The sequence below is a fragment of the Phoxinus phoxinus genome, assembly GCF_949152265.1.
Source record: "Phoxinus phoxinus genome assembly, chromosome: 15".
Classification (NCBI taxonomy): domain Eukaryota; kingdom Metazoa; phylum Chordata; class Actinopteri; order Cypriniformes; family Leuciscidae; genus Phoxinus; species Phoxinus phoxinus.
Window position 1 is genome coordinate 14,148,787 of NC_136890.1, and position 15,847 is coordinate 14,164,633.

The following is a 15,847-nucleotide window of genomic DNA, read 5'->3' on the forward strand; positions in this document are numbered from 1 at the left end:
TAATATTTGTTCAACTAAAACCATGATCAGTAACTTATCATTAATGAGTGAATGCACAATTTTATTTTTTTTAAAAAAAGTTTTGAATGTTACCATGTTTTTACGATAACATTAATTAATTTACCCCCTTTTTATTAATAAAAAAATTGAGAAATTCTTTGACATTATAAATGTTACAAGAACTAGCAAAAACCAGTGTGGTGCCTGAAAACTGATAGAGTATACAATAATTGTTCTGATAGATTTCTTCCAAACACCTGCGGTACAGATCACATGTTGCACTAGTGAATTCTGCATACTTGTACATGTACTATCTGTTCCTCCGAACAGTTTTGCTTGATCATTTCTGCCTATTTCTGCTTTCTCTCTTTGTTGTTTTCATTTGTTAATAAAAAAAAAAATCTATTTGGTTTATTTTGCATTGCCCCTTTATATTTACATGTATTCCTTTAGCAAACACTTTCATTTGAAGGCATTTGAAATGAGGAATGCTACAAGAAAAGCGATTAAGCTTTCATTCTTACCAAATAACTATTGTTAAAATAATGATATAGCTTATTTTTAGATTATATTAAAGCTTCTGCTTAGAAGTAATGCCATAAATGATCAGCTTCAAGAGACATGGCATTTCATTAATTCAATTAAAATTATGATTAATTATAGTTTTTTTTATTATTAATGCAGTTTTGTTCAGCAAGGATGCTTTAAATTGGTCAAAAGTGACAGTAAATACATTTATAATGTTACATAATATTTCTTTTTCAAATAAATGCTGTTCTTTTGAACTATAAATTCATCAAAGAAAAAAAAATGTTTCCACAAAAGAGCATCAAATCAGTAATGATGCTGAAAATTCAGCTTCGCCACCACAGGAATAAATTACACTTTATAATATATTAATATCTTTTTTTTTTTAATCAAATAAATAAAACCTTTGGTGAGCATAAGAGACTTATTTCAAAGACATTATATTTTACAGACCCCAAACTTTTGAATCATATAGTGTACAATATGATATGTTCATTTGTCTCTTGATTTCATGGCCAAACAAAACCTTCAAGCTTCTTTAGTCTTGTCTAGTCTTGTTTTTCAGCACTGATGAAACTCATCCAAAGGTCTTGATTGAATATATTTCATTAGACTCGCTACCAATAAATGGTTATGTGATTTCACTGCAAGAAAAAAAGCACTTTAATTAATTTTTTTATTATTTGAGTTTTTTATTTTATTTTTTAATACGTCACACATTGTGTACAAATACGATTCACCCCACTGAAAAAGGGAACTAAAATTGTTGTTGTTTTACAGTTGCTCAGACCATAGTTTTATGCACATTTTATTAATGAGAGTCATCGGGTGGTTATCAGATTTTGTGGGTGTGTTGTGTTTTCGAAATTCAATAGCGTCTGGATAACACACCTTTGGTTTAGTCTGCCCATTTGGTTAATGATCAGTGAACTGGATTGGCTTTTGTCCATTCTAGTTGGTGGTAGAAACATCAGGCCAGATAAGACTCTGGTCATCATCAGTATCACTTATTCTCATCCAATGAGAGCGAGAAAGCCTTTCATTTCCTCCTATCTTACTCTACAGTATCAGCACAGGCAGAGGTAGAGCTACCCGAAGCTCCCGACGTCCTCCTGCCTTCATCTCTCCGCTGGAACTAACACTCCACGTACACAGAAGAGCAAAGACTTGGGAAGAGAAATGTATTCCCAACGAAAGGCCTGGGAACGGTCCGTTACATTGTTGTCACTTGCTGTTTGCGTGGTAAGTCTTCACTTGTCATATTTTGTATATCTAAATCGTCTAAAGGGCAGAATCATTCTGCAAAATATCTGACACGGGCTGCTTTACATATTGAAATAGCAAAGTGAAAGTTTTGTCTTCCACAAATCTCCTTTATGCCGGATCGGGATCAATAGTATGAGTTGAGGTCATACTTGATTGTTTCATTTTCCGAAAGAGAATATTGATCCACAAATAAATGTAAAGCATTTCATAATAATGAGATATTGAAATGTGTTAGGAATTTGGACCATAAAAAAATCTTCTTGTCAGCATGTGGAGGATGAATTATCTATAAATGAAAAATGATAATTTCAGGTTTAAACATTCATGGCCATGGCTTTTGCTGATGGATTCTGGTTGTCATTAAATTCAGAACAGTTGATGGTTTGCTTTTTCCAACGATACCCATCCTGACCCCGCCACCTCTAGCTTTATTAAAAGTTTTCTGGCTATAATTGTGGTACAAAATATGATTGGTTGATTGGTCAGAGGCATTGGCAAAAGATTCAAATCTGTTTGCATGAAACACAATACATTTATCAATGTATGCTTGCTAATCTCATTTTATTTATTTGTGTGTTTGTTTGTGATTTTTGTGAATCACTTTAGATTTATTTGTGGATCCATTTTTGTGAATATGAAACAAATATCACCTCATTTGATCACATCCACACTTTTTCTCGCTGCGGAAACTGTGTGAGCCAGTGTAGAAACTTCTGAAAATGATTTGTTACAAATGATTAAAAAAAAAAACATTTAATTTCCTTTCATTGTAATTTTTTTTAATAAAAAATTAAAAAAGAATAACAAATTAAATACATTACCATCCAAAAGTGTGGGGTTAGTAAGTAATACTTTTATTCTTTTAAATTGTTCTTTTAAATTGTTCTTTTAAATTGTAATTACATTTTGACCTTAGCATAAGAGATTTCTTTCAAAAACATTGAAAAATCTTTGATGTAAATGCAGGCCAAAAATCTGAACTCAGCAGGAAAGATCCTTATTGTTGAGTTCTGAGTGCTAAAGATTCAGATCCAGATCTACTGTATAAGACACTTGACTAAACTACAGATTGTTACATCCCTATATCTACTATATGTTATATCTCTGTCTTTTGCAGGTTCTCACTGGTGCTCAGCATGAACCAGGCTACTGCTCGTTTTATGAGGACTGTGGCCTAAACCCTGCTGTGGAGGGGGCTCTTATTCCCCCTAGGGTACCCTGTAAGGACTACAGAAAAGCCGTTAATGTGACGGGAGACCACTATGACCTTTTCAAATCTGTGTGCCCAATGTTTGCCAATGGTGATGGTGACACACTGGGTTGCTGCTCTATCAGGCAGCTCACAGCTCTACAGGGCAGCCTGACGCTGTCCAAAGCCGTGCTGATCCGCTGCCCATCCTGCGCAGAAAACTTTGCACATCTCCACTGTGCCACCACCTGCAGTCCCAACCAAAGTCAGATGTTAACAATCACCAAAACCGCAAACATCAAGCAGCCATCTGGCGTTATCAAGGAAGCTGTGGTAGGTTACGAGGCTTACATATCCACCAACTTCTCAGATGCTTCGTTTAGATCCTGCAGAAACGTACGAATCCCAGCCACCGGAGGGTTCGCTATTGCCACGATGTGTGGCCGCTATGGTTCGACTCTGTGTACACCGCAACGCTGGTACGATTTCCAGGGTGACTCAAGCAATGGACTGGCTCCTCTGGATATTAACTTCAGGCTCTTGCCAGAAGGACAGACCGCTGAACTCCCACAAGGGGCGTTTTCGTTTGCAGGAAGAGCATTGAATTGCAACGAGACGACACCTACAGGGGGTGAGGCCTGTTCCTGTCAGGACTGTGAGCAATCCTGTCCAGCTGTACCACCGCCACCACCTTTACCAAAACCATTCATGATTGGTAGACTTAACGGCGTCCTTGTCATCTGTCTCACAGTCTTTGCCTGCATCTTTTTCCTTTTTATGTGTTACTTAGTTTTGGAGTGCACCACCTACTACCTAAAGTCAAGGAGCGCTCGGAAGGGCATGAGCACCAAGGACCAAAACGAAAATGAGATTAAACATAAAATCACCCCTAAAGATGTTACGTACTCTGACAAAGCCAGTCTTGCCACTCAGGACTTCCTAGGGTCTCTTTTCCAGACCTGGGGTACCTTAATGGCACGGTATCCTCTGTTTGTGCTTCCGGTCTGCCTTGTGGTTGTGATAGTATTCACAGTGGGAATAAAAGACATAGAACTGACCACAGATCCTGTCCAGCTCTGGTCAGCACCCGAAAGTCGTGCCATGCGTGAGAAGAACTTCCATGATGCACATTTTGATCCATTTTACCGCACCAATCAGCTGATCTTGACCGCTCCTGACCGGCCCAGCCACTACTATGACTCCTTACTCTTTGGCGAACAGAACTTCAGTGGCATCATCTCTAAAGGTAAAACTTCCTATTGTTTCACTTGTTTAAAATAATTAGTTTGATGGCTACACAATCAATTGAAAATAATAATTGTGATTACCAATATGGTTGTCACAATTAACTTATTGTGAAACGTGTCAAAAGTATTACGCATACTATTTTGATCTGGAAAAGTTGTTGATTGAATGGAGATAGATCTGAATATGAGCTTGCCGTCCATTGTACCACATGACTGCAAAAGTCCAGCAATACTGTACGTCACCAGTGAGAATTTCACTGGAAAAAGTGTTTGCTTATAGCTCTCTGTATATAATCCATTCACAATTGGAATAACCACTGTGAAGGCCTTAGCCTCATGCAATCCTAATCTGTGTTTTATGTAGCAATGCTTTAGTTTTTGAGAATATTCTGTTTCCCTGAATCTTAGGTTTCAGTCAGTTAAAATATAGGCCTACTGACTGAGTATGTTTCTTTCTCACAGATTTGATCATAGAGCTGCTGGAGCTTCAGCAGAGAATCCAGGCTATTGAATTCTGGTCAGATGATCTAAACCGAACTGCAAGCCTTAAAGATGTTTGCTATGCGCCACTCAATCCAGACAACCCCTCTTTAACAGACTGTGCTGTCAACAGTCTACCGCAGTACTTCCAAAATAGCTTGGACAACCTAAATGCCAAAGCAAACATGACAGAGCTCGGCGTGACTAAGGATGTGGATTGGAGGGACCATTTCATCTACTGTGTAAAGTAAGTCACTTATCCATATATGTAGTTGTTACACTACCTTGGGGAACATTTCCAGGTTTTTGAAGTTCCACTGAACAAGTTGCTGTTTCAAGCACTGTTTCATGTTTTTGCATGCTGGGTCTTTCTGCAGTTTACATCATAAACTGCATCAACTGACTTTTTATGAGTCAGTCATTTAATAATTTGCTCACCGATTGATTCAAATACATGATTCATTCAGGAACGAAATAAGAACTGGTTCAATTCAGAATTATGTACTCTTCTCTTAAGCTACGTACTACTACTACAATATAAAAATATTTTATATTAATATAACTAATATATGCTAGTATGCTACTACATCGAATTCAGTCACAGTCTGTATGACATACTCGCATACTCAAATAAGTATTTTGGAACTTTAAAAAAAATTATGTTTTAGTATGAATGTAATCCAAATGGATTAAATACTACTTTCCTCATATTGTCATCTGACCTACCAGCATTAGTTGTGTCACTACATGACCATTCACAAATCCTCTTCTATGCCCTCATGGCATAGTAAAGTATCCATAAGATGTGCACTTCAGGAGCAATAGGTCCGGGTACTTTGTGCTTACTGTTTTATTAATACTGTGAATTTGAACACTACTCTTTTAATATACTGTTTTTGCCAACTATATAGTATAGGGAAGCATGCATATTCGTTGAAGCCAGAGACTGGCTACTATATAGCATACTACTACTATAATATAAAATAAATAGTTAGAGTTGTATGCTATTTCGAATGAAGTATTTATGAGAGAGTCATTGAATCATTCACTCAACTAATTTCATCATTCAAAATCACTGAATCCTTCAGGAATGAAACAGCACCTATTGAGCTTCTTTTAGAATTTTGTTGTTGTTGTTGCCGCAAAAATAGACAAAGTAATTATTCTTGTCTATTAAACTGTTTTATAAAAACATCACACATAACATAATTACATTCTGCTTGCCCACAGCTCTCCCTTATCATTTAAAGACATCACAGCTCTTGGCATGAGTTGCATGGCAGACTATGGAGGTCCTGTCTTCCCCTTCCTGGCTGTAGGAGGATATGAGAGTAAGGCACAGCACTGTCTGCTAGCATCTCATCCTTGTCTTAAAGATTTACTGAGCTGACTTTCAGCTTTCCATTACATTTTCAGATGAGGCATACACCATTGCTGAGGCCCTGATCCTCACCTTCTCCCTGAACAATTACGCACGATCCGACGTTAAATTTAAGGTGGTTCAACAGTGGGAAACCATGTTCCTTGAAATTGTCCAGGAATATCAGAAAAACACAAGCACAAACTTCACGTTTGCCTACATGGCTGAGGTGAGATTCTGGTTGGTTGACCATATGCTGTATAGATCAAAGATGTCAGTGTTTAACAGTGTCATAATCGAATGATCTGGTGCTCCGCAGAGGTCTTTGGAAGATGAGATTAACAGAACGACTGCAGAGGATATCCCCATATTCATGATAAGCTATGCTGTCATCTTCCTCTACATTGCTGTGGCTCTTGGGGAATATTCATCCTGGAAGCGAATCCTGGTGAGTAACGGAGTGGTTAATGGCTTACTGGGAATTTCCTAATTTCTGATAACAGGGAATAAAGGAAGAAGCATTTCTTTTCTCAAAACGAAGGCCTAATGGAAACTCAACCGAAACTGTTCTGAGCAATTCAAATTATACATTCTGGATATCAAAAACTTAGTCACATGCCCATTTTTTAAACGTTTTCCGTTTTGAATGTCTTTTTCTCCAAATATTCCACATTTGTTTCTCAGTTGATATAGTATGGAGGTCAGAAAAAATGATGAATAATAAGCTTAGTTTTAGATTTGAGTATACACATCTCCACTTTCCAAAAGTATTTCAGATGAACTATCTATTGGCCTAGTTTGACAAGTAAATGTATTCTAATTCTGCTTCTACAAACCATGGTTGTATGATTGTCTTCTTAGGTAGACTCAAAGTTCTTGGTCGGACTGGGTGGTATTCTGGTCGTCGGCTGCTCTGTCTTAGCCTCAATGGGTTTCTATGCCTGGATTGGGCTTCCGTCCTCACTGGTCATTCTGCAGGTGGTGCCCTTCCTCGTGCTTGCTGTGGGAGCTGACAACATCTTCATTTTTGTTCTGGAATATCAGGTATGTTTCTTTCTTCATTCTTCAGCTTATCTTTCTGACATACCTCCTAGGGGTCAGCTTTAAATGGTCACTCTAATAACTTTTTTTCACTTACAGACTTCTTTACAGGTCTTAGTTTTATACAGTATCGTTCAAATGTTTGGGGTTTGTTTTTTTGTGTGTTTTTTTAAACAAAATGTATACTTTTATTCTGCATGGATGCATTAAATTGAAATAAATGTTCAAATAAATGCTGTTCTTTTGAACAGTTTTCACACACAAAAAGCAGTACAACAGTTTTAAACTGTGATAATAATATACAATATTTATTGTGCATCAAATCATCATATTAGAATTATTTCTAAAGGATCATTTGACACTGAAGACTGAAGTAATGATGCTGACAATTCAGCTCTGCCATCACAGGAATATATTACATTTTAAAATATATTCAAATAGAAAATAGTTATTTTGAATTTTAATAATATTTCACAATACTGTACTTTTGTTTTACTGTGTTTTTGATCAAATAAATGCAGCCTTGGTGAGCATGAAAAAAAAATCTTAACAACCCCAAACTTTGAAACGTTTAGTGTATATCCATCCCTCCATATACACATACATATAAAAACATATGCACATACATACATATACATACATGCATGCATATATTAGAAGTAGAAGATATTACATATGTCAACTACTGCCTATAAATTCATAAACCACACTTTTTTTCTGTCTTTTTCATGTTTAATCTCAATCAGAGAGATATGCGCAGACCAGGAGAGCAGAGGGAGGAACATATCGGGAGAGTTCTTGGAAATGTGGCTCCCAGCATGCTCCTTTGCAGTTTGTCTGAATCTGTGTGTTTCTTCCTGGGTGAGAATTTCCCACTAACCTTAAACTCTGCTTCATCGCATAAAACACAAGAACAAGAGAGAGAAAAAAAAGAAAAAATGTTTTATACAATTCTGGATAGAAATTAGAAATGAGGAACACTTATTATATTGCCTGACCTTTACTCACTTGTGCATGTCAGCGAAACACAAAGCATCAGATATGTACCACCCTAATTAAATGGAGATATGATTGATGTATAGTGGCAATAATGTACTTTGAATGAGTCATATATAATGCAGTCAATGGGTTCAGATTAATTCCATGAGTAAACATTGCTGACTCAACACACCCTCATTGTCTCTTTGCAGGTGCTTTGAGCACTATGCCGGCGGTGAAGTCGTTTGCCCTATACGCGGCACTGGCTGTGCTCATGGACTTCATTCTACAGATGACTGCCTTTGTGGCTCTGCTCTCACTCGATGCTCGACGACAAGATGCAAACCGTTGCGAGATAGCTTGCTGCGTTACTGTGACAACTCCACACCCGTCCAAACCCAACCAGGGCGTCCTGCTCCCATTAATGAAAAAATACTACGCCCCTGCACTGCTCAACCCTGTCACCAGGGTAATAGTGGTACGTTCCTACTTTACAGTATTATGGTTTCTTTAACTACAGTCATTTTATGATTTTTATTACAATTGCTACTTTTAAAATGTCTTTTATTTATAGATTCAGTGGATTTACCTTTATCCCAGTTCTAGACTTTCAGTCATAAAATATGAAAATCCATTATAAAGATATAAAATAGTAAATTTTTAAAGCTATAGTACCGTAATAAAAACAACTTGTAGAACATTATTGTGATAACCACTATGGTAAAACTTAAAGCCTTTATGTATAATGCATTATAAAGGTATTCATAGTATATTAATATTTTGGTATTCATATATTTTGGTATTCTATTTTTTTTATAATATTTGCAGATTCCTTGTTATCTGCGTGGTTGTCATGTGTTTTAATGCTTTCTAAAGGTCGTAACAATGAATATATACGCATTATAAATGTATTATATCTGTGGTTACAATTATTCATATACATCCATACAGTACATAGCATAATTAATGCTTTAAAATACTTTTATAATGAATAATATATAAAGGCTTTTAAGTAAAGTGTTACCATTTATGTAAATTTTACAAATTCCTCATCTGTCCTTGGCGTGATTTCCAACACAGCCAACAATTTTGTCACTAATAAAGTTATTAAAAGCTGTAATTTTCTCAAAATAATCATTCATTCCATTAATTTAATTTTATTATTTTAGGCTACATAAAAATATGAAATCAACCTTAACAGAATAAAGGAATCAGACATTTTATTCCAGTATAAATGTAAATTTACAAAGTAAAAGTATATGTACATGACTAAAAGTGTCCATTGTTTAAAACACCCACCCATACTAGAATTTCATGCATATCTTAAAAAAAAAAAAAAAAGGGGGGTTTCTGTTCTTCACATGCTTTTATATAATATAATTAGTAGTAATTTAATATCATGGTGTCTTGTTCTCTTAGATGGTGGTGTTCCTTGTGATGTTCTGTGCCTCTGTGTTCCTGTTGTTCAATGTAAAAGTGGGCTTAGATCAGGAACTGGCCATGCCATCTGTAAGTACAGAAGTTTATTAAACACACTTCTAGCCTGCCAATAAAAATACACGAGCAATTATGCCAAAATGCCAATTAAAAACACTTTCAGTTATTCAATAATTAGTTACATTGTTGTCTCTCTCTTCCCCTGTGTGTTAATATTACCAGGATTCCTACATGTTGGACTACTTCGCATACCTCTATAAGTATTTTGAGGTTGGCGTCCCAACGTATTTTATCACGACAAAAGGGTTCAATTTCACCAGTGCGGAGGGCTTAAATGCAGTGTGTTCTAGTGTGGGATGTGACCAGTTCTCTTTTACCCAGAAGATCCGATACGCCACTGAGTACCCTGACCGGTGAGCACTATATACCTCCCCCATCATCTTTAGACATGCCTTTCTGCTTTCAATAAACGTAACTAAAAATGCAATGTGGTGTTCTGGTAGCAATCCTCTACTCTTTACCTCATTTTGCATCACATCAGACCTTGAACTTACAGATCCGTGTTATCGATCTTGAAAGTCCACAGTGACACGGTCCTGGCAAGATACCATAATTCATGTTTGAGAATTATACAATGAAATGACTATGACCAAAAAAAGCTTTATCACTTCTACCTCTTAGTATTCTTTGAATACTGCCTCTGCAGTAATTATAATTATAATGTTAGAATAGAGATAAAGATCTTTATAATGCTGGTAAAGAGCCAGATAAATCATGAACTATGGCTTTACTACCATACAAAAGTTTGGGGTTGGACAGATTTTTCAATATTTTTGAAAGAAATAGTCTCTTTTTCTGACCAAGGATGCAGTTATTTTAACATATTTTAAAGTAGTCTGACTCTAGTCTTCAGTGTCACATGATCCTTCAGAAATATCTTTCTAATATGCTGATTTGCTGCTCAAAAAACATGTTGAAATGGAAAACAGTTGTGCTGCTTCATCACACACACACATTTTTACAAAATACGAGGAGTTCAAGATCACAAAATCACAATCTCGCTGATTCCTCTAGATCTTATTTGGCTGTCCCAGCATCCTCCTGGGTGGATGACTATATTGATTGGCTGAACCCTGGATCCAAATGCTGTCGTATCTATACAACTGGCCCAAACGTGGGAGAATTTTGTCCTGCCAATGAGAGTAAGTGTTTATGTATAAATGACCAGTTAACTATTAAGCCTTGTTGTTTATGCATATGGTTCAATTAACTACATTTCTTGACAGCGGGTTTTTTTACGTGTACCAAGAAGTGTATGAAAACCCCTGAAGATGGGGTTCTGCGGCCTAGTCCTGAAGAGTTTTACAGATTCCTGCCAGACTTTCTGAGCAACAGACCTGACCTACAGTGTCCAAAAGGGTAAGAAATGCTACTACATCTGGTCATCTAAAGGACTGATTGGAAGCTTTGAATGTTTAGAATAAAACACGTCCATGATTATAGTGTATTTCCTAAAAATGTTTTTATTTCATTTACAGTGGTTTGGGAGCTTATGACAAAGCTGTAATTAGAGACAATGAAACTGGGGAAGTAATAGGTGAGATACATCAATTTGTACATTTTGCATTCACCTTCTATAGTAGTGGTTTTTAACCAAGGGGCCAGGGTCCACATGGGGGCCTCAGCAAACTTCCAATGGGGCTTCAAGATGCCTTTAAATGAGTTAATAGAAGACAAAGCAAGCTTATTTCTTATTTTAATTCACCGTCTTAACAACGATTTTTGAAAACCTGGACATATGAAGTAGCATCATTTTAATAGTGTGATTTATAGACCTGGAAATGGCTATGGTAATTATTAAAATGTTAAAATGAAATGGGCATTTTAAAAATGAATATACCTTTTCCTAGTCATGCCGTTATATTAACGGGTAGATTTTACGTGCCCTTAATTTTTTCCGGTAAATTACAAACAACTGGAAGTCAGGGGGCCTTCAAAATATTGTTGTGGATAATGGTGGTGTCAAAAATATCGAGAATCACTGTTCTATGGAGCTGTTAAGTCATAACGTCAATTTGTTGTCTTATTCACAATTGGTTCCCTTAAGAAATTTAAGATTAGCAGTGTCCGATTTATGAGTAAAATTAATTACTAATATTAATGTAAGAACATTTTGTTCTTCAACATAAATTACTCACTTTCATACAGTTCCTCAATCTTGATTCTTGAGCTTTTAAAAGCTAAAAAGACGCTAAGCTAACCACAATGGCTACACCAGTTGTCTCACTTCGTTATACATGTCAACTCACATCCTTGTGGTAGATGAAGCCCTTATTTGGGGAATTGTTCACAATGTTTGAGGTATGACTGTAATTTATGTTATAGAATAAAATGTGACAAAGCCACAGACTCTATTTTACTCATAAACTGAAAATCGCTAATCGCTAAAATGTTAATTCTCTTCCAAGTTTGATGGCCTGTACAAACCGCTCATTTAAGACACTTTTAAGTGTTTCAGTCCATTCACAATTCATCATGACATCTCTCCATTTACAGCTTCTCGGTTCATGGCCTACCACACTCCTCTGGTCAACTCGGAGGAGTTCACAGGTGCTCTGCAGAAGGCCAGAGAACTGGCGCGTAATATCACGCTGACCATGAGGCAAATCCCTGGCACCTCTCCTGACTTTGAGGTCTTCCCTTACACGTAGGTGTCGTCTTCTAATCCTCCCTTATCGTACCATCCTCACCCTTGCTGTTTCTTCTACAGAATAAGATAAGAAGCGATAATAGGGAAATATAATATTATTGAATGATAACGCGTCCTTGAGCTACTTCATAAATTGCAAAACTACATCATGAATCCTTGAGCTACTTCTTACATTTCTTGCAATTGCAGGATAGAACAGGGATGTCACGCATCCATTTTAAACGGTCATGAAACACTTTTTTTTTTTAGATGTTCACAGATATGTGCAAGTGGCACATCAATTAAAACAGCAATACCACTCTTTTTTTTCTGAGCCATTTCCTTAAATAGCAAAGTCTTGAAAAATTAGATATATGCGTAAATTCCGAGTGGTTATTGGTGCCTCTACTTTCATGAAAAAGAAGTGTGCTTAATTATAGTGAATGTGCACTTGTAGAGTACGTCAGATCTCCAAAGTATATTTTTAACTAACTCTACTTGCTTTTAATATATTGTTAATGAAATAAAAGGCCTCTCAGGTGTACTTTAAAGAGATTACACTTTCATTGAATGTTTCTCGACACAATTAAATACAGTTTTAAAAAGTGCACTTTGTAATAAAAACTAATTAAAACCTTTAAAATACATTTCAAATCAGTTTTTGATTTTGTTGTGCTTTAAAGGAGTACCATACACTTATTTTGATACGTTTACAAACATATGCTAACGCACATGTAAAGTACTTGATTTTCATTTTAACTGTAGTGTGTTATTCAATATTACATCTAAATTTAATATATTTTAAATGTACTAAATTGCAACTTCATTATTACAAAATGTGTATTTATAAAGGCATGACATACATGTTTCAATAGAAATCACATTAAAATATATTTTAGTTAGCATAAATGCTTGTCAGTACATTGGCAGTACACTTTAACCATATTTCAGAGACAATATAAGTAATTATGAAATTAAATGTAAAGATGTTCTTAAGTATAAATATACATTTAAACTATGTTGCCATTCAGTAAATAACATGCAGTTAAGTGTCCAAAAACACTACATTTAGTTTGCACTTAATATTATTCATTTAAAGTATATTATAACCATAATAACAGCTCTTTTTAAAAGTATGCTAAAGTGTACTTCTTTTTCACAAGGGTGTCCAAGATAAAATAGGGCCAAAGAAGAAAAAACGTTTAAGTTGTTAAAAAAAAATCTTAATAACTTCTTTATACAATTAAAAGACATGCTTTCGTTTTAATTAAATGCACAAGAAGAACCTGGTTCACAAATCTCTGTGCCCTGACTCTTCTGATCTTTTATTTCGCAGTGTGACGTACGTCTTTTACGAACAGTACCTGACCATCGTGAATGAGGGTCTGTTCAACATTGCCATTTGTCTTCTCCCCACATTCGTTGTGTGTTGTATCCTGCTCGGCATGGACTTGAGATCAGGCTTTCTGAACCTGTTCACCATAGTGATGATCACTGTGGATACGGTTGGCGTCATGACGTTGTGGGGTATCGATTTCAACGCTGTGTCGCTTATTAACCTTGTGACTGTGAGTGTGTCGGAGAAACTCATTAGCAAGTTTGCATTTCATAAAACCAATGACCGTGTCATTAGCGATCCCTGACATTATTAACCGATGGTTTGTTTTACAGGCTGTTGGTATATCGGTGGAGTTTGTATCTCATATAACACGCTCATTTGCTCTCAGCATTGGCCACACAAAGGTGGAGAGAGCAAAAGAAGCCACAGCTAACATGGGCAGTGCTGTGAGTACCAGAACAACAAAGATGCTAGACTTGATGAATTTTTAAGACCTGCTCAGCTATGCTATTCCAGTCTAGTTGTGGTGCCATTACATATGTCTATGTTCTCTTTTCCAGGTGTTTGCTGGAGTTGCAATGACCAACCTACCTGGAATCATTGTTTTGGCATTTGCTAAAGCCCAGCTCATCCAGATCTTCTTCTTCAGACTCAATCTGGTCATCACTCTACTCGGCATGGCCCATGGCCTCATATTTCTGCCTGTGCTGCTCAGTTTCTTCGGTATGTTGCAAATATGACTGCAAGCGCATAACTACATACTCAGTCTTCGTGTCATTGGTGCTTACTCAAGTTCAAAGAGACTAGTTCTCATTCTAAACAAGGGCTATGTTCAGATTCACCTGGCCTCAAGAGGTGTGGTGGCTACTGATGCTCGAGACTAGGGTCTTCAGCATCATTGTTAATGCGCTTGCCTCCCATGCCGGAGATGGTAGTTTGAATCAATCTCGGAACGGGTCGAGAAAAAATGTGTTTACAGCCTGGTACAAAAAGTGGTTTTGGTCTATATAGCTAATTTTGCCCTTCATGACAACTGGGAGGGGGGTTGATTTTTTTTATGCCCCATTAAATTAAATTATATTAAGCCTTTACATTTATGCATAATTAAGGGCGTGGCCACTTGAGTGACAGGTGGATTTGTCTGCTGTCTGTTAGCCGCCACGTCACCTCAGCTAATCCTGCCTTTTTGGCCATTTTCTGTTATCCGGGAGTGAAGCGCGGTGACGCGCTGCCAAGCTTCAAAAAAGCTCTTCAGAAACCTACGGGTGACGTCACGGACACTACGTCCATATTTTTTTACAGACTATGAGTAGGACGGGTTCCATTTGGTGCCGTGACCCGGGTGGGAGTGAGGTTTAGGGGGGTGAGTGTAACAGAGGCAAGCTAGTAAGAGCTGTGCGTGTAAACCTCACTCGCCTGGTCTCAAGAGGTGAGCTAGAGCAGGCTTTAGCGTCTTTGTCAGCCTCCCATGCTGGAGACGCTGGTTCGAATCCCGCTCAAAGCGGGTCGAGTAGGACCGCTTACAGATTTGTTTATGTTTTTTAATGGTTTTAAAGAGGTCTGTTATTCAAGTTGTTATTCAAACTGTTTTCAAGACAGTATAGCATGTTTAAAATATCTGTACATGTGTTGTACTTGCATCTGAGCTACAGTACATACAAATAAAATGATTTTATGAAATCTAAATAGTGCAAATAAAGTATAAAAAAAAACAGAAAATACATAGTGTAACTGATGAAGAAATATAAAAGGGATAATGTTAAAAAATTAAAATGATACAACTAAACTATATGCAGTACACTAGTATTCAATTCCAAATATCTGAACAAACCAAACAATTTTGTGTGTGCTTCTTTGTATATATTGTGTTAGAATTTGGAAAAAGAGTACACATAACATACAACATATTGTATATAAAATACGTTTATTTAAAAAAAAAGTGTATATATATATATATACTGTATATATAAATATATAATGTTAGAGTAGGTTTGGATTAAACAAAATGGAACGGTTTTATTAACTTTTAAAATCGACTGTTTGCTTGCTCAGGTCCTGGTGTGAACAACGCACTTCTGCTGCAGGATCAAGAGAAAAAATCCAAGGAGATGGAGCTCAACAACAAAGCCACATATGACAATGTTAACTTCGAAAATCACGAGAAGTCGAACGGCGAAATCCCCATAGAGCCTTCGTGTCCAGTAAAGGCCAACGTTGTCTTCAACACCACCCAAGAACCCAACAAATTGGATATTGCCATGTTGTAGCCTAAGACCTCTTAAAAACTGCTCTT

At 36.6% G+C, this 15,847-nt stretch overlaps 1 protein-coding gene across 1 annotated transcript; it reads left to right on the plus strand.

The window, feature by feature from the left end:
• Positions 1-1,599: 1,599 nt before the first annotated feature.
• npc1l1 (NPC1-like 1) lies at positions 1,600-15,827 on the plus strand. The gene is made up of 19 exons (XM_079637448.1): positions 1,600-1,770; positions 2,912-4,229; positions 4,693-4,957; positions 5,941-6,041; positions 6,127-6,299; positions 6,390-6,518; positions 6,932-7,114; positions 7,858-7,972; positions 8,302-8,567; positions 9,509-9,598; positions 9,749-9,939; positions 10,601-10,728; positions 10,813-10,945; positions 11,065-11,123; positions 12,083-12,233; positions 13,552-13,783; positions 13,887-14,000; positions 14,115-14,277; positions 15,607-15,827. Exons 1-19 carry the CDS (start codon positions 1,708-1,710, stop codon positions 15,819-15,821), a joined length of 4,089 nt encoding a protein of 1,362 aa, XP_079493574.1. The 5' UTR covers positions 1,600-1,707; the 3' UTR covers positions 15,822-15,827.
• Positions 15,828-15,847: the final 20 nt, after the last annotated feature.